Source organism: Artibeus jamaicensis, unplaced genomic scaffold (assembly GCF_021234435.1).
Source record: "Artibeus jamaicensis isolate MK-2021 breed Jamaican fruit bat unplaced genomic scaffold, CSHL_Jam_final scaffold_474, whole genome shotgun sequence".
Lineage (NCBI taxonomy): Eukaryota > Metazoa > Chordata > Mammalia > Chiroptera > Phyllostomidae > Artibeus > Artibeus jamaicensis.
This window is the reverse complement of record NW_026522046.1, coordinates 10,081,185-10,107,350: the sequence shown is the minus strand read 5'-3', so window position 1 is coordinate 10,107,350 and position 26,166 is coordinate 10,081,185. Positions and strand designations below refer to the sequence as shown.

The 26,166-nt window shown below is 39.7% G+C and overlaps 1 protein-coding gene across 1 annotated transcript in view; it reads left to right on the top strand.

Moving 5' to 3' along the window:
• Positions 1-7,269: 7,269 nt before the first annotated feature.
• Positions 7,270-26,166, top strand: part of LOC119043032 (actin-like protein 6A) — a 31,004-nt gene continuing 12,107 nt past the window's right edge. Inside the window, exons 1-8 of the mRNA XM_037136905.2 lie at positions 7,270-7,453; positions 15,770-15,846; positions 16,014-16,188; positions 19,107-19,207; positions 20,241-20,338; positions 24,791-24,885; positions 25,182-25,288; positions 25,656-25,745. Of these exons, the coding sequence (XP_036992800.2) occupies positions 7,429-7,453; positions 15,770-15,846; positions 16,014-16,188; positions 19,107-19,207; positions 20,241-20,338; positions 24,791-24,885; positions 25,182-25,288; positions 25,656-25,745 (768 nt within the window). The 5' untranslated portion in view covers positions 7,270-7,428. The remainder of the gene's footprint in view (positions 7,454-15,769; positions 15,847-16,013; positions 16,189-19,106; positions 19,208-20,240; positions 20,339-24,790; positions 24,886-25,181; positions 25,289-25,655; positions 25,746-26,166) is intronic.

The following is a 26,166-nucleotide window of genomic DNA, read 5'->3' as shown; positions in this document are numbered from 1 at the left end:
TTTTTAACCTTGTGTAGGTTTATCAGAGTCTGACAGTTGATAAGTGTTGGGAACCACTCTGCCTGGTTTCAGGAGTTGTAACTGCCCCCCATGGCTAAGGCTGAGTGAGCGACCTCCAGAATTTGAGCCACTAAGGAGACAAAGCTTGTCCCCTGCCCCCAATGCTTGGTCGGATAGTCAGAGATAGGTAAGATTCCTCAGAGGAAGAGCAACCTAAGCCAGAGATGATCACTTGGGAGGCCATCATGGAAGGACTGGGGGGGACTGCGACAAAGAGGAAGTGATGAATCCTCGACCCCCAGCTATTGTGACATAGCCTGATTCCCCATTTCCATCTGGGAGAAGTGCTTCCTGGCTCTAATCCACAAGCCTAAAAACCTATGATGGGGAAGGTGGTGTAGTCCTGTGCTGGAAAGGGCAAGTTCCCCGGGTGATCAGGCCTAAGAAAAAATATGTAAAATCCTGTGAAACCTGCTTTGTTTAGAATGCTCTCATTTAAACGATAAGGGTCCAAGCAAGAAATTTGTTCCTCAAAGTTTTATGGCTTGTTAGCTATCTGACCCCGGCTGAGAATAAGCCCTCACTGTTCTTTGAATGCTATCTATTGTTTGATCCTTACCTCCATTCTTTTTTTTTTTTTTAAGATTTTATTTATTTATCTTTAGAGGGGAAGGGAAGGAGAGAGGGAAATATCAATGTATGGTTGCCTCTCATGCATCCCCTGTTGGGAGCTGGCCTGCAACCCAGGCATGTGCCCTGACTGGGAATCAAACCACAGTTGTTTGGTTCACAGGCCCCGTGCTGAATCCACTGAGCTACACCAGCCAGGGCCTTACTCGTATTCTTGTACAAACGAACCCAATAAAAGCCCCTTGAGGAAGGGGCTCTTGGCCCTTCCCTTTGAGGGATCAGCCACCTCTCCTCTCCAAGCAGATCATGTCTTGGTAGTTTCACTTTCATCCATGGCAGACTGGGGGACTTTGCAGACAAAGTTGCCCCCACAGATAAGCAAGGTGAGTAATTTTATAGTAGCATAATGTGATTCTATAAACTATATCATGTAAAGAGAGGTGGGAATAAGATAATTAACTCAAAAATCATAACCTTGGAGTATTGATTAGGTACAAGAGGCCAATTATGACCTGGTTTAATGCTCAAATTCTTCAATGATTGGGTTTACTATCCAGATTGTGGATGCTTTTTGACATTTTTATTAGAAATCAACCAACATAATGATTAGCTGAAATATAGCCTTTATTATAGTCAGTTTAGGTAGAGCTGGAAGGTGGCAGTTATTTGAATCATTTGTAAAAACTGATGGTTTGTAATTAACAATTAAACCCTGTTTCTCACATTTTTTCTTAAGAACTTTGATATTCTCCCCCCACAAAAAAACTCCAAACTAAAGAAACAGCTCCTCCCTACCTGCCAACAAAACAAAACAGGAATAATTGTTCCCTAATTAGAGAAATAATGCAAATGGCAATGAAAATGTGAACATGACCTATGAGGTGTGCCGTGCACCTTCTGTTTTGTTTGCAGCCATCTCATTCACATGCTTGAGTAGAGATAAAAGACTTTAATTGGAACGACGCATATCTTTTCAAGCTTTGGTGGAAGTTTAAGCTTAAGCAAACATTTGGGATCCAAGCTTTAAGTAGCAACTGGAATGTATAAGCTGCCATTTTCTCTGAGCTTGGGAACTCAACAAACCTTGGGTGGAGTTCATTTCCAAGAACTTGTGGCTCATTTCCTCCTGTACTCCCCACGCCAGGCCTAGAGAAAATGTCCAATGAGTTAGTCGATCAAAGTTTCAGCTTATTTTTGCCATCAGGTGTCTAGAACCCCACAAATGTATTCCTGGATTTGGTTGCACCATTAATGGTACAATCAGTAAAATCAGAGCCTCTCCCTAAACTGCTCATGAATAAATGAAAGGTCTTATGTAAAAACTCCAGCTTGACAGAAGTTTGATAAAGTTCTGTGTTGGTGGTGTTTGTAGAAAAAAGTGTACTCTCAAACATGCTAGTGAAGAAATGCAAATTGCACAATCTCTGCACAATTTAGCAATTACCATTAAAATAAATACATATTCCCTGTAACCCACTTCCAGGAATTCATCCTGTATGAAAATTCTCTTACATATGCACACACACAAAAATAGTCATTGTAGCATTTTTTATACTAGCAAAAAAGCAAAAGTAACTTGTGTCCATGTACAGAGAACCAGTGAAATATATTATGGTATATACGTATAATGAAATTTTGAGCTGATGTGAAAAGTGAATAAGATAGAATTATATCTACTGATACGGAATGACCTCTGAGATATTACAAGTAAGAGAAAAATGTCAGGTGCTAGCTAGTCTTACATAAATTTTAAAAATTGCAGAGGGAAAGGATGCAAATACATGATTTTATTTGAAAAGGCCATCTCTGGAAGGTTACAGAAGAAAATGGTTAACAGTGGTTCAATGTGGGGAAGAGCTACTAAGAAATTTCAAGAGTTGTAGGGAGGGAGACTTGCTTTTCATTCTTTTGTGTTCTTTCAGTTCTGTCTACACATGCAGGCTACCTACTAAATTAAAAAAAAATAAGATGGCTGCCCTGGCTGGCGTGGCTCAGTGGATTGAGTGCGGGCCTGCGAACCAGAGTATCGAGGTTCGATTCCCAGTCAGGGCACATGCCTGGGTTGCTAGGCCAGTTCCCAGCAGGGGACTCATGAGAGGCAACCACACATTGATGTTTCTCTCCCACTCTTTCTCCTTCCCTTCCCCTCTCTCAAAAAATAAATAAATAAAATATTAAAAAAACAAGATGGTCAAAAGTAAACATCTTAAAATTAGTTTCCAAGAAGAATCCTTTTTAAAACTCACTGGCATACTGTGAATTACCATTTTTATATCAGAAAAATGGGGGGGAAAGATGTCCGCCTACATAATTACTTGGAGAAGAATAGAACCATCTCTGATGAGGAGAACTGGGTGGTGGGGACTCCAGTAGGACACTAAACTCCTGTGTGTTTTTTGTATTTTTTTATTTTAAAAAAGCATTAATATATATAATTTTATTATAGCAATATGCATAATAAAATTAAGATTGCTTTTAAAGTTTACTTGAAGTTAGAGGAAGTGGAGAGGAAAAGGAATTTAGGCAGTGGGAACTGCATGCTTGGTAGGGTCGGACAGCCCGAATTTCAGACCCAGACTCTTCCATTAGCTGTGCGATGTCAGGAAACTTGCTGAATCTCCGTAAAATCCAAATGGGATGTGCAGATTACACGGGAAATATTGGATATAAAGCACATTTCCTTCCATAGCACACATTAGGAGGTCAGTAGTTTGTAGTCGTTATTATCATATGGCAGAGGAAATCCTTCCAGTTCCAAAACAATTTCAAGGGTTCTAAGGAAGCACTACAGAGCAAGAAGCTTGCACTTGGTTCAGTGTTGTTCCCTGGGTTGTGTAACAACCCCGTGACATGGCCCTGGCACTGACCTCACTGACCCAGATCAGCGGGAAGCCCATGACTTGCTCCAAAATAACCCAAGGTGGCATGGCGCCACTTTACAACCCCAACTGATTAAATGTTGTTGTTTTGTGATTTCTCACAAGAGATTTGTCAAATGAACAGAGATTCTAAAAGTGATAATGAATAACAGTAAAGACTTGTAAAATCCGCAAGACATTTAGCACTTCATCTTTTTTGTCTCCAAACATTGTTAATACTAATCTATTACAAATCTATTGGTATGTTATAAGGCACCAGCTATGACAAAATATAATTTCATTTGCTTCTTTATCTAGGTCGTATTATTTGGAATGGTTGGCAGATCTCTTACTATTCTAATGGCAAACAGATGTGTCAATCTGACTGCTCCTATGTCTATTGGTAGAAAACTCCTCACTTCAAATACGTATCCTTTATCTCAGTGGTGCTTGCATGAGTATTATATTTTTTGAAACTTGGATAAGCAGAGTATGGTATTTAACACTCCTTATATATACACACACACACCAAAAATTTTGTATTGAAATTTGCTTTTCACAATTGCTAATGGCATGTTTTGCAGCATCAAATAATATAATTCTAAATACATACATCTTTGTATCATTCTTAACAGATGATAATCTCCTGAATGTTTCCTAGCTTGCATTATGACAGTTGTAATTTTTTTTCAACTCTGAACTTGATAAAGCCTGGGACAGAGGACAAGATCAATAACACTTTGTAATGACTGCTGTGTGATTCCATAACCTGAATCCTGATGGAGTTGAAAAAAGGAGTAGGGCTGCAGCGGGACTAGACTTCTGGTACAGCATTAAGGAATGGAAGAACAGCGACCCAGTGAGGCAAAACCAAGTATTGCACTTGGCTACATAGGAAATTCTTGATGCTTGGAAACTACAAATCGATTTCTGAAAAGGCATTTATTTTTATATCTAGATTCAGAGTCAACCACTGAACATCTACTGGGGGCTATATAAGTTTACATACATGTTACTTCACTACCTTTCATTTTTAGGTTGACACAGAATATGCTGACTGGGGGTGGGGACAGGAACTGCAAGCATGGATTATTTTTACCCACAAATGCCCTTTATAATTGACATACAAACAATAACCTTGAGTTGTTGTGCTTTTGTTGTTTTTTAATCTGACTAGCTATCAATCACATTAATGTAGACAGAGCAAAGACTTTAGAGAAAATGTTAGGCTACAGAGGAGAAATATTAATGCTGAAAAAAAACCCCTCAGATATTTTGTATTTCATAGTTTCCGCTGGGTCAGTATTTTTCTTTTAATGTATGTTCTACCAGTTTTCCTAATTATGAAGAATGGGAGAAAACAAACTTCCATAGTACAAGTATCGCCTCTAAGGAAACAACGATCTTGTTACTGTGCTGGGGCAGTCCTCTGACATGTTTTCTTAAGACACTGAATAGCTTTCCTTTCTCAACAGTCCATCCTTCCAGCAATTCAATACTTAAGACTAATGATCTTAGTGCCCTGTTACATTTCTTGCTGATTAAAATTTATGAAGGGCTTAAGTGTACACTTTTATCTGCATTAACATGTGATTAGTCCTGATACATCAGATGTACTGAGGTTCTTTTCATTTGATGCTTATTTCAATGGCTTATTAAAGCAGTATGCCTAGTGATATATCAAGAGAACAAGCTGACCTGAATTTATAAAATGAATGATCTGTTTTCTAATATCTGTTTGTTACTTTAAGTAAAAATATCTAAGCATGAAATTCCAGTATTTCTTCAAGCTGTTTTCTCTGGGCTATCAGCTTGAAGATTCCTCTGCACTCCAGCATGTTCTTGGTGGAAGAAGACAATCACAGTACCTTAAGCCTTCTTGAAGGCTAGGGGTGTGGTCCTCATTAACCTTCCTAAACAGTTTCATTTTCTGATGAACCCGGAACTAGTGGAACAAATACTTTGCTATTTTTCAGCCCAGACAGTATCTAGTTTCTACATGCATGGTAGATGTTAAAGATAGTATTGCCGAGAAATATCTAATTAACTTGCTGTATAAGAAATACTACACTTTTAAATGTTAAAAATGTCTTTGATATTTAATTACAACAGTAGCACATATTTTATAGTTCATCAGCTTTATTAGTCAAAAATATACAATGCAAATGGAAATATTTTCATATTTGATATATACATCTACAGTGAAAGCTTTAAACATGGAGGCAACAACAGTTAGCTAACAGAGTAGCTAGGTGTGTTACAAACATTATCTTAGAGGAGTCAGTAAGCTCTTTCTATAAAAGGGTTTAATAGTAAATACATTCTCCAGCTTAGTGGGTCACAGTCTCTGTTGTAACCACTCAACTCTGCCCTTACAGAAAAAAGGTAGCCATAAATGAATAAGCATGGCTGTGTTCCAATGAAATTTAGTTTATGGTGACTGAAATGTGAACTTCATATAATTTTCACATTACAAAATATTATTCTTAAAAGTATTTTTTTAAATGATTGAGAAATAAAATACTCATTCTTGGCTAACAAGCCAATACAAAAACAGAGAGCGGGTTGGATGTGGCCCATAGTTTGCTCAGCTCTGTGTAATCGCTTTGGGTTATTGGGGGTTTCCTAAATAATCAGATACATAGTAATTATGCTGTCAGGCAGTGGGACTTTACTCACTAGCCTTGTCCCCCAACTCTACTATCAATCACTTTCTGTCACACTGCTGGCCCTGAGACTAAGGAGGCTTTTTTTCACTGATTTTCATGTTAAGAGCAGCCCCTGTAAGCCTACGCCCCAGACAAACCAACCAAAGAACTGCTATCAACTACAAGGATATACTACTGATCTTGAAGGTTGAGTTGGAGTGGTGTCACAGAATTGGGTGTTTTCAAAGATCAAGCTGCCTGCAGGGTCACCGAAAAGCAAAGCAACAAGTTGTCGCAGTATCCAGAGAAGGGACAATGGAGATCTCAACTGTGCTGGCAGAACCGGGGACTAAGACGGATCTGAGATGTATTTATGATCAGGTACTCACTTGGATGAGGACTGATTACATTGTTCTTACCTGCCTCACAGGATAAAAGAGATGGATGACGACTTAAAAGTATAATTTTTATATAATTGAAAAATTAAAAAAAAAAAACCATAAATAGCCCTGCCTGTGTGGCTCAGTTGGTTGGGCGTCACCTACAAAGCAAAAGGTGGCCAGTTCCCTCCCTAGTCAGGGCAATAAAATAATAATAATAAAGAAAGTGCTACCTAAATTTGTCACTGTTTTCATTTAATTACTTTCAATCATTTAAAAAATGAGACTACTACCGGTTTTTCTGATTTATTGATTCCCCTACCCCAAAGTGGAGCACAACATTTTCATTACTTGAACATAAAAGTTAGTTGAAATACATTTAATTTAAAAAATCATCCATCCGTCTTCACCACACTCCCAAACCGACAATCACCACTTGAAGACACGTTCTCTCAACTTCCAGAAATTCACTTTGCTCTAGCAGGTTGCCACGGCCGAGCCCACCTTCACCCAGCAACCCTCTCGGACCCGCCCCGGCACTTCCCCCTTCCCCTTGCCGCTAGCACTGCCACTGAATCATCAGCTCCAAGGGCCAATTCCTTCCCTCATTTTGTCGCTTTTCCCTCGCCCCGCCCCGATGGCTATCTTCGATTGGCTAACATTACAGGGCCGCAGCAGGATGCCCCAGAACCCAGTTATGATTGGCTAAAAAATAGCCGGGCCTCTCCCGATTGGCTGAAAGGAGAAGGCAGCAAGTGTGGCTGCGCACCGGGTGTGTGGGGTCCCGCTTTGTTGCCTGAGGGGGGTGGCGGTGGAAGTTAAAAGGGTCAGAGGCTACCGCTGGTCTGGAGTTGCAGTTGCCGTAACGTTTCCCGGTAGCCTTCAGCGTCGGAATTACGCCCACAAGCAGCCATGAGCGGCGGCGTGTACGGAGGAGGTGAGTGAGCGCGCCGTTTCAGTGTGGGCTTTGCAACCCCCGCCACAGCCCTCCTCACCCCTCCCCTCGGCTGCGGCCCCTTCCGGTCTCCCTGTGTCTGGACTCCCGACTCCCCGCCCCATCCCCGCCCAGCGCCTCTGGCTCCCGGACTCGTCGTTGTCGCGGCCCCTTCCAGCCTCGGTCTTCTCAGAAGAGGGCCGGGGAGATGCGTGCCAGCTTGGCGGCAGGGTTTGAACCTGGGTCCATCGAGGCAGGGAGTGAAGCTCCAACCAGGGGCCGGCCCGCCGAGCCCCCGCCGTAAGGACCAGCCCGTGGTCGCCTCTCTCCAGAGTCTCCAGACCTCGGCTGATCCGGGTGGGCGCGCGAGTTTAAACTTAGGGAGTTCCCTGCGGTCTGCGAGCCTGGACGCGGGGTTTCCGCACCGTCCAATAAGTGGCTCAGCGAGCGCGGGAGGTTGGTGGGATGGCCAGCGTGGCGGCCACTCAGGACCGACACTCCCGTCCGCGCTCAGCGCGAGCGCTGCCGCGCACGCTTCAGCAGCTCCTGCCTGTTGGTTGACCGTGGATTCTGCAAGTTACTCCTGCGTGGCAGTGCTTGGCATTGATTTAGGAACGAACGCCTGTAATTTACGGACGCTTTGCTTGGGTGGACCTGAGCGTAACACCAGCCTCACCGTTCCCGGGGCGCTTTGGCCTTGGGCAGGTGACTTCACTTGGACCAACTTCAGGCTCCCGGGTTGTGAGGTGATAGTGCCTAATGTGGGGGTTCAGAAGCAGACACCCCAAGACGTGGCTAGGTAGTATGCGGCTTATTTCGAGCTAATGTCAGTTTTACCTTCAGGCTCAGGAGAAACTTCTTCCCCTCCCTTTCACTACCCAGAAGAACTGGAATTAGAGACCTTGGCCATACATAACACGAGACTATGAGCAATAATCTCTTTTTGACCCACCTTTTTGGCACAGCAGACTTTTATTCAGGAGGGGTTACCAAAGGAAACCCAGAATTATCTTCTGGAGGGTGGGCCCTTGTACCGTTGGTCCCCTCCATCATTATCAGTATACGAGCTGGTGGTGTTGTGAGAGGCTGCATTTAGCTTCCGTGAGTTTTTTTTTTTACTTTCACTGCATTTGCCCATTTCATGATGGGTGATTTGGGAGCACACCTGCCCACACCACCCTGAGTGTTCAGTTTTTGAGTCCAAACAGCATGACCCCTGTGTCCCACCCTCCCTATTCGCCTGATCTGGCCTCAAAAGACTTCGTTTCTTTCCCCCTATGAAAAAAGTCCCCAAAGGGAAACGTTTTGCTCATGTGGAAGAGGTGAAATGAAAAATGGCACAAGCACTTAAAGGCATCAAAATCGACGAGTTCAAAATTGTTTTGAGCAGTGGGAAAAAGTCACCATTAAGTGTATTCCATCAAATGGAGGGTACTCAAGAGGTGGCTGAAGTTTAAACATGTAAGAATAAATACACATTTTGAAGAAATTCTAGTTTTTAGGGTTCCCCCCTCATACTAAACACCGGCTCTTATTATCATCCTGCAATGACCCTTTGAAGCCCCCAAGGTGCATTATCTCAGCCCTAGCTTAGACTGTGTTACAGACCTGGGTACACCTTTCTGTGTCTGAACCCCTAGTGCATGTGGGGGTCTCTGATTCTCTCGTGTCCACAGGGATCCCATACATATGTATGTATTAAACTATTAAATTGTCTCCTGCTAATCTGTGTCCTGTCTACTTGATTATTAGACCAACCCAAAGAACTGTTAGGGTGAGGGAAAGTTTGTCCCTCCCCACACTGGCCATTGGGGTGGTTGTGGTGGTTAAATGAGATAATGCTGCACCAGCTCTCAGAGTGTGGTTGGTGGAGCAGCAGTTCAGCATCACCTGCAGCTTTTTAGGATTGCAGACTGCCAGGCCCCATTGTAAATCTACTGAGTCCGAGCCTTTGTTTTTTGCAAGAGACCTAAAGGGAACACAGGTGTGTATGACTCTTGTTTTGTGTTTCTGTTTGATGAGTTGGAGAACAAGGGGCCAGCACCAAAAAGTGTTGCTCTTTTTTTAAAATATATTTTATTGATTATGCCATTACTGTTGTTTTATTTCCCCCCTTCCCTCCCCTCCACTCTGCACACCCCTCCCCCACCATTCCCCCCTTTAGTTTATGACCATGTGTCTGAAGTTTTTTAGATTCTATATTTCCCATACTATTGTCCTCCCCCTGTCTATTTTCTACCTACTGTCTATGCTGTTTGTTCTCTGTACCTTCTCCCCACTTATCCTCCTCCCACTCCCCTGTTGCTAACTCTCCATGTGATCTGCATTTCAATGGTTCTGCTCCTGATCTAGCTGTCCTCTTAGTTTGCATTTGTTTTAGGTGTGGTTGTTAATAACTGTTGAGTTTGCTGTCCTTTCACTGTTCATCTTTTTTATCTTCTTTTTCTTAGATAAGTCCCTTTAACAACTCATATAATAAGGGCTTGGTGATGATGAACTCCTTGACCTTATCTGAGAAGCACTTTATCTGCCCTTCCATTCTAAATGAAAGCTTTGCTGGATTGAGCAATCTTGGTTGTAGGTCCTTGGATTTCATGACTTGGAATACTTCTTTCCAGCCCCTTCTTGCGTGTAAGGTCTCTTTTGAGAAATCTGCTGACAGTATGATGGGAACTCCTTTGTAGGTGACTGTCCCTTATCTCTTGCTGCTTCTAGGATTCTCTCCTTCATTTTAATCTTGGCTAATGTAATGATGATGTGCCTTGGTGTGTTCCTTCTTGAGTCCAACTTCTTTGGGACTCTGTGCTTCCTGGATTTCCTGGAAGTCTGTTTCCTTTTCCACATAGGGGAAGTTTTCCTTCATTATTTGTTCAAATAAGGTTTCCACTCGTGGCTGTTCCTCTTCCCCTTCTGGTACCCCTATAATTCAGATGTTGAAACGTTTAAAGATGTCCTGGAGGTTCCTAAGCCTCTCCTCATTTTTTTGAATTCTTGTTTCTTCATTCTTTTCTGTTTGGTCATTTTTTTCCTCCTTCTGGTCCACTCCTTTGATTTGAGTCCCAGTTTCCTTCCCATCACTGTTGGTTCCCTGCGCATTTCCCTTCATTTCACTTAGTTTAGCCTTCATTTGCTCATCGAATTTGTGACTAGAATCAACCAGTTCTGTGAGCATCCTGATCACCAGTGTTTTGAACTGTGCATCTGATGGGTTGGCTGTCTCTTTGTTGCTTAGAAGTATTGGCTCTGGGGCTTTGAGCTGTTCTTCTTGAGCCATAATGTGTTGGTCTGTTTGCGCTTCTTACATATGAGGGGCAGACTTAGGTGTTCACCAGGGCAGGGCCGCCCAGGTCACTGGGTTTTGAAGCTGTATGTAGGGCTGGGGTCAGAGAACGGCAGTGGCATTTGCTCTGCTCTCTCTGGGACCTCAGTCCCCTCTGCTGCTTCCCGCAAGCAAATTGGGCCCTTCTGGTGCTGGTTCCCGGGTGTGTGGGCCTGTGCACCCTCCAGGACCCTGTGGGTCTCTCCAACGAACTCTCCTGTGAGCCTGGGAGCCTCTCCCAGCACCTCGACCCCCGGAAAAATTTTCCGGTTGGTGCTTTTAGGCTTTAATTCCCAGCGCTGGCCCTGGCCTGAGCAGTCTGTCTCACTGCTCGCTCCTTTGCCTGGTTTATCTGCGTGTGAATATGTGACCACAGTCAGCCAGCCACCTTGTGCCCTCACTGGGTCTGCCCCTTGCCACCCTGTGTCTGGGATCTGCCAGCCACCACCTGCACGCCTGGGTTGGTCAGGCTGCTTTTTCCAGCACAACACCACTACGCCAGCTGCTGACTCCGCCCCTCTTACCAGTCTGGATGAATATTTCATTATTGTCAGACTTCGGTACAGTTTAATTTTCTCTCTGTTTCGGTTGCATTCTGGTTTTTAAATATTTGTTGTTCATAAACTTGGTTGTGCGAGGAGGTACAGTGTTTCCACCTACACCTCCATCTTGGCTGGAAGTCTAGTGTTGCTCTTTTTATTGTGTCTAGTAAGGTTGCTGTCCCTGAAGAGGACGGCATTTTATTGGCAGGGGATAAAAATGCTGTTTTCAAAGTTCCTAGTTTTTTGAGAGTAGCTTGAGTCTCTTTTGAGGTGATAGGCTGACCTTCACCACCTCCTTCCCTATTCTGTTCTCAGTTTTGATCTCTCAAATGTGATCGTGAGTAGTCTACCAGCTCGCATTTCACTTTGGAGAAAGCCAAGTGGATCTTCATGATTTACCTCTGCCCTGTCTGAAGATGTGATCCTGAGGGAAAAACTGGATCTGTGTGCCTTTGTGATCTGGAGGCTATTGACTCTTTTGACCTTCAGGTTCACTGATCCAAAGACCTAGAAGCTGCCCATGGAGTATTTATGTACAAGGAACCAATTAATTCCTTAAATCATTTGCCAAATATATAGCTGCATATTCATGTATGGTTTGGTTATTCAGGATAATCATCATGTTTTTCACTTGTTATATAAATAAGTCTTAACCTATTTCATATGAAAAGCATTTAAAATTCATGAAAGTAAGTAAATGATTTTGTGTTTGAGCTATCACTGTATGGCCGGTATTTATAGTGGGTCACATTTTCCAAAGGGTTTACTGTGAAAAGCAACCAAACCCCCTCACCTAAATTTTGTGTAATTAATTGTAGATTGTATTTTTAACTTGCATGCTTATTAAAAAGATCTTTTGCCGTGGTCAATGTGGCTCAGTTTGTTGGGCACTATCTGGCAAACTGAAAATTCACGAGTTCACTTCTCAGTCAGGACACATGCCTGGGTTGCAACTGATTGATGTTTTCTTCCCTCTCTACCTCCCTTCCCCTCTCTTGTAAAATCAATAAGTATGTCCTTGGGTGAAGATTTAAAAAAAAAATCTTTGTAGTTTAAATTTTTAAATGTACAGCTGTCTTATTCTCAAAATAACTTTTGACCAGTTTGAACACTGATCTTTAGCTTTAGGAAAAATGCATCATTCAGATTTTTTTTTCCTGGAGAAGGGAAGGAAGGGAAAAAGAGGGAAAGAGGAACCTCAGTGTGTGGTTGCCCCTCACACTCTGGGGACCTGGCCCTCAACCCAGGAATGTGCCCTGACTGGGAATTGAACTGGTGACCCTATTGTTTCAGGCCAGCATTCAATCTGCTGAGCCACACCAGCCAGGGCTAGTTAGAATATTTCTTTACCTGACATTCTGACTAATCAGTAATAAAGTTTACTACTTTAAGTTCACTGGTAAACTTTACTTAGGATTTGTACTTGAGTTTACATGCTATAGTGAAATCAGATGCATTATTCTGCTATTTTAAGGACCCCTACTTTCAGACAAAGTAATTTGGATCAGAATATTTTATAGAGAATGGTTAATTTCAAATTAAAAATAAAAATAGGTAGATATTTATTTTATTTAAATAAAAATAAGGTCATTATTCTGTAAACATGTCATCTCTCAACTGTGAATATTTGTAGTGTAATAATTGATTTTTCTTTTTAAATTTATTTTTATTGTATTTTTTCCATCACCATTTATCTCCTTTATACCGCCTCTCCTCCACAATCACCACACTGTTGTCTATGTCTATGACCACTTTTAATTTTTGTTTCATTTTTTTAATTTTTAAAATAGTTCAGACTTACTAAAAAATAAAATTTATATGTAGGTTTATGTGTGATACTTTTGTACTGACTCCTTAGTTTTAATAGATGCAATATTTTACTGTATTTGCCTCAGATATTTTAAGAAATAAAGTATTACTGATGTAGAGTTCTCCTCTCTTCCTCTTTAGAGGTAAACACTAAACTGGAGTTGTTATGTAACATTCTCAGACCCTATACATATTTTTATACTTCTTTTTTTTTAAAATAAAATTTTATTTGTTTATCTTAGAGGGGAAGGGAAGGAGAGAGGGAGAGAAATATCAGTGTATGGTTGCCTTTCATGTTTCTCCTGCTGGGAACTGGTTTACAACCCAGGCATGTGCTCCGACTGGGAATTGAACCGCAATTCTTTGGTTTGCAGGCCCGCGCTCAATCCACTGAGCTACACCAACCAGGGCCCATTTTTTTCCCCCCGATGCTGACACTCTCCCAATATTTTATACTTTTAATAAGTATGTATGTACCCATAACGAGTTAAATAGTATCATAATAATATGTATATAGATATGTATACAAACACATACCGTATACATATCTATATACAGTATACACATATATGTACATTTATTTGTGTGTGTGTATGTGTGTATATATACACTAACTTTTTAAGCTGATACCTTTGGATTTATCCATGTTGACACATGTAGGTCTAGATCACTCCTTTAACTGGTATATAGTATGTCAATATACAAATATACTGTAGTTTATCTGTTTCCATACTGAGAGACCACTAGATAATTTCTACCTTTTCCCATGGCAAGCAGTGTGACAATACTAATTATTTTAGCAGCTACCACTGACAGTACTTATTATGTGTAGGAACTGTTCTGAGTACTTGCATATATTAAAACGGGTGTGAAACTCATTTTCACCAGGAGCTACATCAGCCTCATGGTTGCCTTCAAAGGGCTGGATATAGAGTTCTTTGACCCTAGCTAAGGAGTAGTTACATTTATACAGTCCTAAAATTACATTCAGTTCTTTGCAGGCAACCGTGAGGCTGATGTGACCCCCCAATGAAAATGAGCTTGACACCCTTGCATTAAAACATTTAATACATTTAATCATTATACCATCCTGTGAGATAGGAAAGTGAAGTAGAGAAGTTAGTGAATAGCACCCAAGGTCATACACGTAGTGAACATTCTGGTAGGTGTCTTTTTACAATATATGTGAGAGTTTCTCTAAAGAAGGTATGTGTAATTTCTATGAGTACATATTTTCAGCTTTAGTAGTTAAGAGCAAATTGCCCATAGTGTTCATACCAATCTACAGCTTATACTAGGAGAGGTATAAAAACTCCTCTTTCTCTGCATCTTTAGTAAAAGGCAAAAAATTTATATGATCTGAAGAGAGACCAGAGTATCTGCTTTCTCTACATCTTTGACAACACTTGCTCTTGGTATTATCAGAGTTATTAATTTTAGACAATTTATTGGGAGTAAATAGTACTTCTTTATTATTCTTAATGAAAAAAATCCTTCTTTGAAAAATCAGTGCCTGGAAAACCAAGTGCTTTGTTTAAGGAGGCATACTGTTTCAGCCAAAGTAATTGTAAAGTATAATTAGAGGCTGTTCTCTGAATTTGAATGTAAAAAATACTACTAGCCTTTTCCCTTAGCATTAAACTTTATGTCCTAAAATTTTTTTAAACATGCAAAGGTATATTTTGCATGTTTTGAAGGTATGTTTTGATGATACCTTCATTTTAATAATTTTTCCTTGGCCTATATTAATATATTTTATCTCATTCTTCAGAGTCCTACTTGGGATTTTGCTGAGTTTGTTCTCTAATTGGATGGAATATTATTTCCCTAATGTGTAAAAAAAAATCATACTAAAGTATACTATATAGCTTCCCTTTGCTCCTCCAGATCTACCTACCACACATTTCCACCCTCTCTGTGCCCTTGAACACTGACCCATATAGATTAAATCAGTGGGCTCCCTTGACCTCCAGCATGGCTAATGGTAGGGTACCCATATTTCCTGATTTGTGTGTCTTGTCCTGGTACAATTATTAATATGGACCCTTTCACATTCGGAAGTAGCCCAGTTTGGATGAGAACTTATAAGAACACCCTAGCCAATGGGGAAAGGAAGTAGAGAGGTTGGCATGTTTATTAACCTGGTTCCTTTTTCTAGGAGCCAGCCACCCCTTAAGTGAAGGTCACAGCTCCTGTCAGGTAGCCCTCCAAACACACAACTCTCTGGGTTCTGGAATAAGTTTCTTCTCCATTTCTTTATTTCTAAAGATGGCAACAGATCTCTGATATTATAAGGCCTAGGGTACCGTACTGGTTTTCTTATTATGCTGTATTGTGCCCTATATTTTTGTAAATTGTCCCTTAAATAAACTCTCCTCAAATTACCCAATTTTAGTTTAGCATCTCTTTTCTGATTGAATTTCTACTGATATACCATGTATGACATTATATTTTAATTAACTGAATCTTTAGCTGAAGGTGTATTTAAAATAAAGCTAGGTTCAAGGTAGTAATAGTATGAATGTAATGCCTGGTTTAATATTTATAGAGCTTTCATATACATTCTGATTTTGAGCATATTAAGTACTTGTAAAATTTCCATATGATACTTGTAAGTTTTTAATGTTAATTATTTTCTCATCTCATCAGATGAAGTTGGAGCCCTTGTTTTTGACATTGGATCCTATACTGTGAGAGCTGGTTATGCTGGTGAGGACTGTCCCAAGGTAAGTGTAATGTTAGAGTTAATTGGCTGTGTAAGGGCCATTCGCATAGAATTAAATTCATGCAGAAATACTGGCTCAAATATGATAAAAGGCATTAGTTTGGGGAGAAAAATGAGTCCTTGATAAAATCAGGTAAAACTAGTGTGTCATGTTTTTGACTCTTACAGGTGGATTTTCCCACTGCTATTGGCATGGTGTTAGAAAGAGATGATGGAAGCACGTTGATGGAAATAGATGGTGATAAAGGCAAACAAGGCGGTCCCACCTATTACATAGATACTAATGCCCTGCGTGTCCCCAGGGAGAATATGGAGGCCATCTCACCACTGAAAAATGGGATGGGTATGATTTTGTTTTCCTACATAATTGATTATAAACACAGAGTGTACTGGGTGCACATGTTAGATGTAAAGTAACAGCTTCCTAGGAGTTGAACACCAGTAATTTTTTTCATTCTACAAACTGATGCACCAGATACTGAGAATACAAAGATGCATAAAACACGTTACTTTTCCTGAAGAAACTCATAGGTAGGAGGCATAGATGTATATATATGAAATGTGGGATAAGTGCCATAATGTAGCTATGTCTGATAATCAGTAGGATTAGGGAGGAGTGGCATTAACTCTGTCATTGGGGGTCAGTGATGGTTTTCACAAAGGAGGTAAGTTTTGTTCTGAATCTTGATCAATGAATAAGATTTAGCCTGACTGACAAGAACAGATAAAGCAGAGCAACCAGCATGTGTGAAGAGATGGAGTTGTGGAAGGAACTTACATGTTTAGAAGTATCATCAATTGTACATATGGCTGTAACATTGAGTGCCTTATGGCCAGATGCAAGGAAGGTAGACCAAGAACAATCATAAAAGGACTCATAACCCATGCCAGGGGTGTATTAAGCTGGTAATAAGGGTAACCCCAAAGAAATTTAAACAGAGGTGTGAAATGTTCATATTTGCTAGCTGAAAAAATCATTCTAAGAGTAGTATGTAGGCTAGACTGGAGGAAGGTACTGTAGACAAGAGGTTTAGTTAGAAGAGTTAGGAGTCCAGTGGAGAAATGAGTATTTAAGTTGTAATACTGATGGTGGTGATCCTGAGGTAGCTTTCAGAGATAATCCAGAAGCAATAGGTTTTTAAGTGATTGATTGGATTGGTGAAAACAAGGATTGGGAAAGTTTTCTAGATTTTTTATTGGGGTGACTGAGTTAAGAGTACCATACATTGAGGTAGGAATATAAGGCATAAAACAAGTTTTATGGTCTTAAAAGCTAAATGAGTTGTGAGTATCTGAGTAGCTAATACCTGAAATTCAGTTATTGACTGGAAGGACTACAGGACTCAGTGTATAGTTGTACTGAAGTCTAAGATTATTGCACTGAAATGATACAAATAAAATCAGTAAGGGGAGAAAGGGGACATGGAGTGTAGTCCAGAGGAAAGCAGTATAAATTTCTAGGAGTCTTCACACAGTGCAGTCATATAGGATGTGCTTAATTCCTCCAGTACTGAGTTGTAACCACATGTGTGTTGTCCACTAGTGTTTTTATTGGGAGATGGTCATGTAGGTATCTTGTGCCTAGCAAACAGCAAAATTCTAGCATCCCAGAAGGAAAGAAGGTGCTCATCATAAGCCACATTCTTTGTACAAACTATTTAGGCACAATGAGCTACTCTCATCATGTAGGGAACATTTTATGTCAGTGCAGGGAACTGTTCACCAGTCAAGTCCCCAGATGCCTAAGGGTCAACCTTGTAGCGAAAGGCCTGCTGTGTTAACACTTTCTGCACAGCAAATAAATGAATTTGTTAGTTCAGAATGTTTGAACAAAGATGCTAATGTATGTTGTAAGCAGATGAAAAGATCTTAAGATATAGAACTGCATTATATTACCCAGGAAGAGTTTGAAATAGGAGAACAGGGTTGAAGATGGGGTTCCTTGTGAAAACTTGTTCTGTATTTATAAAAAACCTGCTAACATCATACTCAATGGGCAAAACTAAAAGCTTTTCCCTTAAGATCAGGAGCAAGATAAAGGAGTCTGCTTTCACCACTCTTATTTAGTGTGGTACTAGAAGTTGTAGCCACAGCAATCAGACAAGAAAAAGAAATAAACAGCACCCAAATTGGGAATGAGGAAGTAAAACTGTTGTTATCAGCAGACGTGTTAGTGCACATAGAAAACCTTGTAGTTCTCCACCAAATACCAGTTGACCTAATAAGTAAATTTGGCAGAGTAGTGGGATATAAAGTCAACATTCAGAAATCTAAGGCAGTTTTGTACACCAACAATGAACTATTAGAAAGAGAAACTCGGAAAATATCCATCCTATTTGCTATAGTAACAAGAAAAACGAAGCACCTAGGAATAAATTTAACCAAGGAGGTAAAAGACCTATACTCGGAAAGCTATAGAACACTGAAGAGAGAAATCAAGGAAGATATAAATAAATGGAAGCATTCACTGTGTTCATGGATTGGAAGAATTAATGTCATTAAAATATCATTGCTACAACTACCCAAAGCAATCTGTAGATTCAGTAGAATCCCTATTAAAATGCCAATAGCATATTTCACAGGTCTAGAACAAGTATTTCCAAAATTTATATGGACTCAAAAAAGACCCCAAAGTCTCAGCAATCTTTAGAAAGAAGAACAAATTAGGAGGCATCACAATACCTGATATCAAACTATACTACAAGGCCACTGTAATCAAAACAGCCTGATGCTGTCGTAAGAACAGACACACAGATCAATGGAGAATAGAGAGTCCAGAAATAAACCCATGTCTCTATGGTCAATTAATATTTGACACATGAGGCACAAGCATACAATGGAGTAAAAATATCCTCTTCAATAAATGGTGTTGGGAGAACTAGACTAGTACCTGCAAAAAAATGAAACTAGACCACCAATGTATACCATACACCAGAATAAACTCAAAATGGAGAAAAGGACTAAAAGTAAGTTGTGATACCATAAAAGTCTTAGAAGAAAACATAAACAGTTAAATTTCAGATATCCCACGTAGCAATATTTTTGCCACTGTATCTCAACCAACAAGCAAAAAGTTTCTAACATAAAAACAAAGATGATGTCTGTTTAAACTACTGTGTTAGGAAGTAGATCTGTAGGATAAATAGGTTCTATGTATTAAAGTATTTATTTAATAGTAAATCTCAGAAAAAAATCTCTCCAAAGATGCTGCATTGATCTCTAACTAAGCAGTGTTTTCAAGGTATTGATTTTATATTCTAGTTGAGGACTGGGATAGTTTCCAGGCTATTTTGGATCACACCTACAAGATGCACGTCAAATCCGAGCCCAGCCTGCATCCTGTCCTCATGTCAGAAGCACCGGTAAGGACAAGACTTGCCTTTCTAGTGTTTCCTCTCCCCCACCACCCATTCATTTGAAAAGTGTTTTTTTCTCTAAAGAAGCTTAGAAATTTATATTCTGATGTTTGAAAATGAGGGGAAGGGGGATTAATTTTTAAATAATACTATAACTTTTATTTCAGTAAATAAAATATTCACAGAATATTTTATCAGAGCACCCAAATGAGTTTTGGTGGTTATTCACCTATTTTTTCCAGGGATTTACTTAACACTAGAATCTTTGGGCTGCTTCCCATTTTGGTTAATGAATTGTCCCTGTGCCACAAGTGCAGTACATAGCTGATTTTATACTCAGGTGAGATGTCCAGTAGAGTTGTTGAACGAGGGCTGCAAATTGCTATACTGAAGCCTCTTGTGAAATAATAAATTATCAATCTACCGTTATTATAGTTAACCTCCGGTTTCTTTTATGAGTAGCAGGTATAAATGGGAGAAGGTGGTATAAAATTCATACTTAGGATTATGATGACTAGATTCACTCTTTTTAAAAATATATTTTTAGCTTTATTTTTGAGAGAGAGAAACATTGATTTGCTGTTCCACTTATTGATGCGTTCATTCTTTGATTATTGTATGTGCCCTGACTGGGGATTGAACCTGCAACCTTGGTGTCTCAGGATGATGCTCAAACCAACTGAGCTACCTGGCTAAGACTAGATTCACTCTTGAGATTTAATAATACTTTGTGTTTATAACAAGCATAATTCCCTTAATTGAAAACTTGGTAATTTCTGGAATTCATTGCAGCAGATAATTTTACTTATTAAATAATAACCAAATTATAATTTACATTTATTAAATTTATTTCATTTCATATCTATTGAAATGAATTAAATTTTATAAAATTGTTATGAAGATCATTTGCTATGGTATCTTATTCTATTTTTAACATTTTACATATTTGTTAATATAGTGCTGTGATGAATCTTGAGATAAATCACATTTTAGTTTTTAAACAACAAATGATTTGCTTTTTTTTTTTCTTCTTATCCAGTGGAACACTAGAGCCAAGAGAGAGAAGCTGACAGAGTTGATGTTTGAGCACTACAACATCCCCGCATTCTTCCTTTGCAAAACTGCAGTTTTGACTGCGTATCCTTGAAAGACTAACGCTTAGCTTTTCTGTAAAAGTAGATGTGGTGTTCCCGAAGATGGTGCCCCAGCAGGAAGACAGGAGCTAATTCTTGCTTGTTCAGAACTTTGGGGTCTTTCTGTCTTGCTTGTTAGCTACCCATCTCTTAGTAGTTCTTATTGGAAGTGATATACCAGAAAATATGAGAGGGTAGGGGACAGAGGCACTGAAATCCTGCTTGTTAACAGGGTTATTAAGAATTTTGTTTTTTGAAGGAGAATGTGCATCAGAGGCAGTGTTGTATCCAGTTGGCTAAAATGTAGTTGAGAGACTGCCATTTCCTCCTTCTCCTCCAATACCATAGAAAAGTAGAATTGGCTATAACTTCCCTTAATACTAAATCACCAGATAGTTTTTGCAAGCATATAAAGGGACAGATACGGAAATATGCCCTCACCTCAAAGAACTTGTAATGTAATATTCTTATTAGAAGCTAAATAATAGCTTTTAATATTCATTACTTCAAAATGACCATTGGCAAAAGTCATAAAGAAATGCATGATTAATTTGAAATTTCTGTGTAGTAATCATGGTAATTCTGCAGAGTAGTATAGTAGCCTGACCACCTTTATTTGAAAAGAAAAAAAAAAGCTACTTGTGTGATATGGGAGAAAGAGCCCTATATTTAGAGTTCAAGTTGGAGTGCTTGCATTGGTGTGATCTCAAATTAGGTATTTAAAATCTGATCTTCACGTTAACTCATTTATCCTGTATACTTCCCTGGAGGGCTGTCATATTAAGGTAATTTTTATGTAAACTTGAGGATCACTGTGGTAACTAATCTAACCCCTGTAAGTCTTGGAGATGATGTAGCAAAACCAGTCTAAGTGTTTGTTACAGTGATTTAGTTTATAGTTGAAGATGTATGTTTGCCTTCAGAAGTTATAAAAAGAGGTTTAGGCCTGAGTATAGGGGCCTTATCAGATATGAAAAATGTGAACTTTAGATTCTAGGGAATTATTGAAGGTTTTTGAGTTGAAGATGAAGAATGGTAGGAGACCCATTGTGTGCATTTTCTCATTTAATGTTTTTACTAACCCCATCAGGAAATGGAATCAAAATAAGCAAGTTAGTCCAAGTTCACTATTTGGAAAATGGCAGTTCTGAATTTGAATGTAGGTCTATTTGGCTATTTCCTTACAGGGAGTACATAAGCAGAATTGGACATTGTTTTATTTTTTAACCTTTTGTTATAGAAATTTTCTGACACAAAAGAAGATAGACTATTACATTGACCCTCCATAAGTTCATCACCCCAGTTCAACAATTTTCAGCTCATAGCTAAGTTACATTAGTTACAGCCTTGCCTACTCCCACTCCCACCACAATTTTGAAGGCAATCCCAGACAACTTTAACTTTATCCATACAAATTTGAGCATGTATCTATAAAAGATTTTGCCATATTCTTTAAAAACAACAACAAAAAGATGTAACCACAGTTGATCTTATTTTTAAAAAAGTTTAGCATGTTTGAATCAGGATCCAAACAACAAGGGTCATATGTTGTATTTGGACAGTGTCTCTTAGATCTCTTTTAATGTATGGATTCTCCCCCTCCTCCCACTTTTTTGTTCAGGGAGTAGATTGTCCTGTAGAAGTTCCCACATTTCTGGATTTCCCTGGCTGGTGGTGTTTTACTGTAACAACACCAGTCAGGGAAATTGCTGTTGTCTTCTAGCTCAGCAGTTCTCAAACTTTGTACATCTGTAGCTTTTATTTATGTGGGTTGCATCTGGCAGTATTTACCATATTATAAATTAAAACAGAAAGTTAAAATTATATTTGCTTACTGTTGTTTTAATTAATAATAAATTTATTGTATGTTAATACACCTAAAATATTTTCAAGAAAAATTGCAATTTTCCAAAACCAAAAAAGTAATGAGAAGAGTGGCATCATTTAAAATATTTTGAAATCTCTTTATTATTGGACTTAATAGTGGAAATTGAAGTCTTATATAAATAATGCTTTTGCGTTCAGTATGTTGTGTATCGCACACAACATACCCTCTGGAAAACTTCCCTATATACTCATGAGAGAATGACAGTGAAAAAGACAACATCTTAGTGTTATTCTAAAGTTGTTTTGATGTCTCAAAATGATGGCATCAGGACTGCTTTACACTTTTAAAAATTACTGAAAATTTAGAGAGAGGGGAAGGGAGGGGAAAGAGAGGGAGAGAAACATTGAGGTGAGAAACATTAATCAGTTGCCTCTTGGGTGCCCCGTCTGGGGAGTGAACCTGTATACTGACCAGAAATCGAACCAGTGACCTTTCCATTTGCAAGATGATACTCAGCCAACTGATCCACACTGGTCAGGGCTAAAACAAAAATATTAATGAGAACAGTAGCATTGTTTTATCTGGTTTGATTGATGATAGCTGAGTTCTCCTATCTACTAAGCCACAGGCTCTGTCCTGTTGACACCTTAAGCTAGAAGGAAGGCTTCAGTTTTCTGCTGTCCAAGCTGCATACTGTTGGAGAATGAATTTAGTTAAAAAGTTAGCAAGAGGTCAGTAGAGTACCAGTAAAAACAAAGGTAAATAACTAACCCTCCTTCTGGCCATTTTATTCTCAGACTCCTTTTCTCTGATCATCTCTGCCCATTCCTCGTTGTTGTTTTGCCCGTAGTCCTTTGTGTCTCTTGACATGCCCTTTCTGGCTTAACTTACAAATTTCCTTGACTTCAGACACCAGTTATATGGTGAAAAATTCCACTCCATATCTGTATTCCAGATCTTTCTTGTGAGCTCCAGGCTCAGCTGCCCAGAAGAACATGTTCTATTAGTTATCTGTATAAGCACAGTAAGCTCATTTTGTCCACAACTGACTTTATCTTCTCTCCCCTCAAATTTATTCCTTCCTGCAGTTACCCAGACCTGAAATCTTTCTCTTTAACCCTTCAAATGTATCGGTCATCAAGACCTATGTATTTTTCACCAAACATCTGCCAAATCCATTTATTTTTCCATATTCACTACCCTTGCCTTAGGTGCAAACTGTTTCCAGGATTACTGCAACCTTTCTGTTAAGATTTTTCTTCCCCTTTTTATTGAATTTGTTGGGGTGACACTAGTTAACAAAATTATACAGGTAGGTTTCAGGTACACAGTGCTGCAACACAGCATCTCCATATTGTGTGTTCACCAGCTCAAGTCAGGTCTCTGTCCTTCACCATTTATCACCCCTGTACCCTCCTCCACCAGCCTCCCACCACCCTTCATGCCCCTTCCTCTTATCTTGCCCATTCTTCACACTGAAGCTCCAATAATCTTTGTTAATTGCCAGACCAATTTAAGCCAGAATCATCTTCCTCATTCTTTTCTTCATTCTTCCAGGCTTACTTGTGAACTACTTAGTACTTAGGTACAAGCTGTTTCTGGGATTACTGCAACCCTTCCTCTTAATAATCTTTGTTAATTGCCAGTCAGCTTTAAGCTAGAATTATCTTCCTCATTCTTTCCTTTATTATTCCAGGCTATACTGCTGAACTACTTACATTTCCCTCACCTCATCTGCCCTCTTGGCTCCCAGTCTTTGCTCACATTCCTGCTCTTCCCAATGTCCCCCTCCCTACTTTACACTAGGATTTCCCAGGGGTTGGTCAGGTGGTCTCTTCTTTAATACCCCCTAGGGCATCATCCTGAGCTGTTCTTTTTACAGCTTTACCTACTGATCTGTACTTCACTGAACAGGATATACCTCAGGGCAGAGACAATAGGTTCACCTTTGTGTGTCTTCTGTGCTGAAGAAATGCTGGTACCAGACTGACCTCTTTCCTTCCCTCCTCTATTGACCATGAGACTCATCACTAGGCACACAGTAGATGCAGAGTAAATATTTGATGACCAAGTAAATGGCTCCATTGCTGAACAGTGGTCCAAGATGTTCCAGGCAAAGCCATGCAAAGTGGGAACTGCCCATATTCATGGTGTTGAGTTGACCTGGCTGGGGACTGCCACTCAGCTGCCATGCTGCTGATCTACTTCTTTAATTCTTTGTGACATGCCCTTAGGTCCTAGCTCAAAGTCCACAGCCTCCCTCTGTGCTTACCAAGTTTCTGTGGATTTCGTTAAGTAAATGCTCCTCGATTTGTTAGAAGCCCTTAGCTATATCTCCAGAGACCCTCAGTGTGTGGTTGTGTTAATTTTGACCAAGTTAACAGGACTGTGTGGGAAAGAGGGTTCCCCAGGTTGTTCACACCACCGGTCTGGAAGTCAGTCCTGCTTGTTGTCATTTGTTTTTAGTCCAGAGTCATTAGTTGATAGCAATTTTAAGCCCTAGATTTACTTTCACACATTTCAAGCCATAAGCCTCTGTTTACAAATGCCTTAATAAAACCTTCCCTTTATAATAAACATTATTTTTAGGAGCCTTAATTCTTACTTGTCCTTAATGCTTTAAACTAGATTTGCTAATGGGCGCTCTACTGGGCTTATTTTGGACAGTGGAGCCACTCATACCACTGCAATTCCAGTCCACGATGGCTACGTCCTTCAGCAAGGTACATGTATTTACCAGTGGGCTCCGAGACCATGTTAGCTGTCAAGAAGACACAGACAGTGAAACTGGGCTGTCAGAACATACCAAGTTCCAAATAATGTCTTTTTTAAAGAGATTTTTAAAAATGTGTATAATGTGGATTTAAAACTGATGCCTAGCTTCATGCATGCGTTGAGAGATAGCTCTGTTCATTCTCCTTGAAAAGAATTATTGACACATAAATCCACAGAGGACATTTGTCCCAAGGAGTTTGAACCTAATGCTGTCTTAGCCTTATTTACTTACTCTGTTTCATAGGTATCGTGAAATCCCCCCTTGCTGGAGACTTTATTACTATGCAATGCAGAGAACTCTTCCAGGAGATGAATATAGAACTCATTCCTCCATATATGATTGCATCAAAAGTAAGTGATGACTACTGAATTCTCTGTGTGTGTGTGTGTGTGTGTGTGTGTGTGTGTGTGTGTGTATTTGAAGCTTTCACTTATTTATAGAGAGGGGAAGAGAGGGAGAATGAGAGAGAGAGAAAAATCAATGTGTGGTTGCCTTTCTCATACCCCCTACTGGGCACCTGGCCTGCAACCCAGGCATGTGCCCTGAATGGGAATCCAACTGGTGACCCTTTGGTTCACAGGCTGGCACTCAATCGACTGAGCCACACCAACCAGGCCTGTTACATTTTTACTATAAAAAATTGTTTATATTTTCCCTGAATTTTCTTCACCTCATGTTGTGAGCTCTGTTATCCTAGCTTATGCTCTTGGTACTCAGGAACCTGTGCGTGAAGGATGTCCAGCAAACTGGAAAAAAAAAGAGAAGTTGCCGCTGGTTACAAGATCTTGGCACAATTATATGTGTAACGTAAGTAACCAATATCCTCTTTATGAAAGAGTTACAACCTGTAAGTCTTAGAATACAATATGAGCATAATTTTCAAACTTTACATTTTTAATCACATTCTACAAACAGAATTAATAGGTTTTGGGGGGTTAGGTTGCATTTCATACTTACCAAACAAATATTAGTTTGGCCAAAAAGTTTGTTTTCACCAGTAACTATTGATATGGATATTTGAGTATGTTGGCTAGCTCACACATGGTATAACATTATTCTCAATCAAATGTCTCGATTGGATTGCTATCAACTTCATCTCATCTACCTGACCATGAAGCATCATCCAGAGAGAAATCTCCAGCATGAAACTTCTCAAACCACTTTTGACAGGTTCAATCAGTCACAGCACCTTCTCCATACACTACACAAATCTTTTTGTGTTTCAATT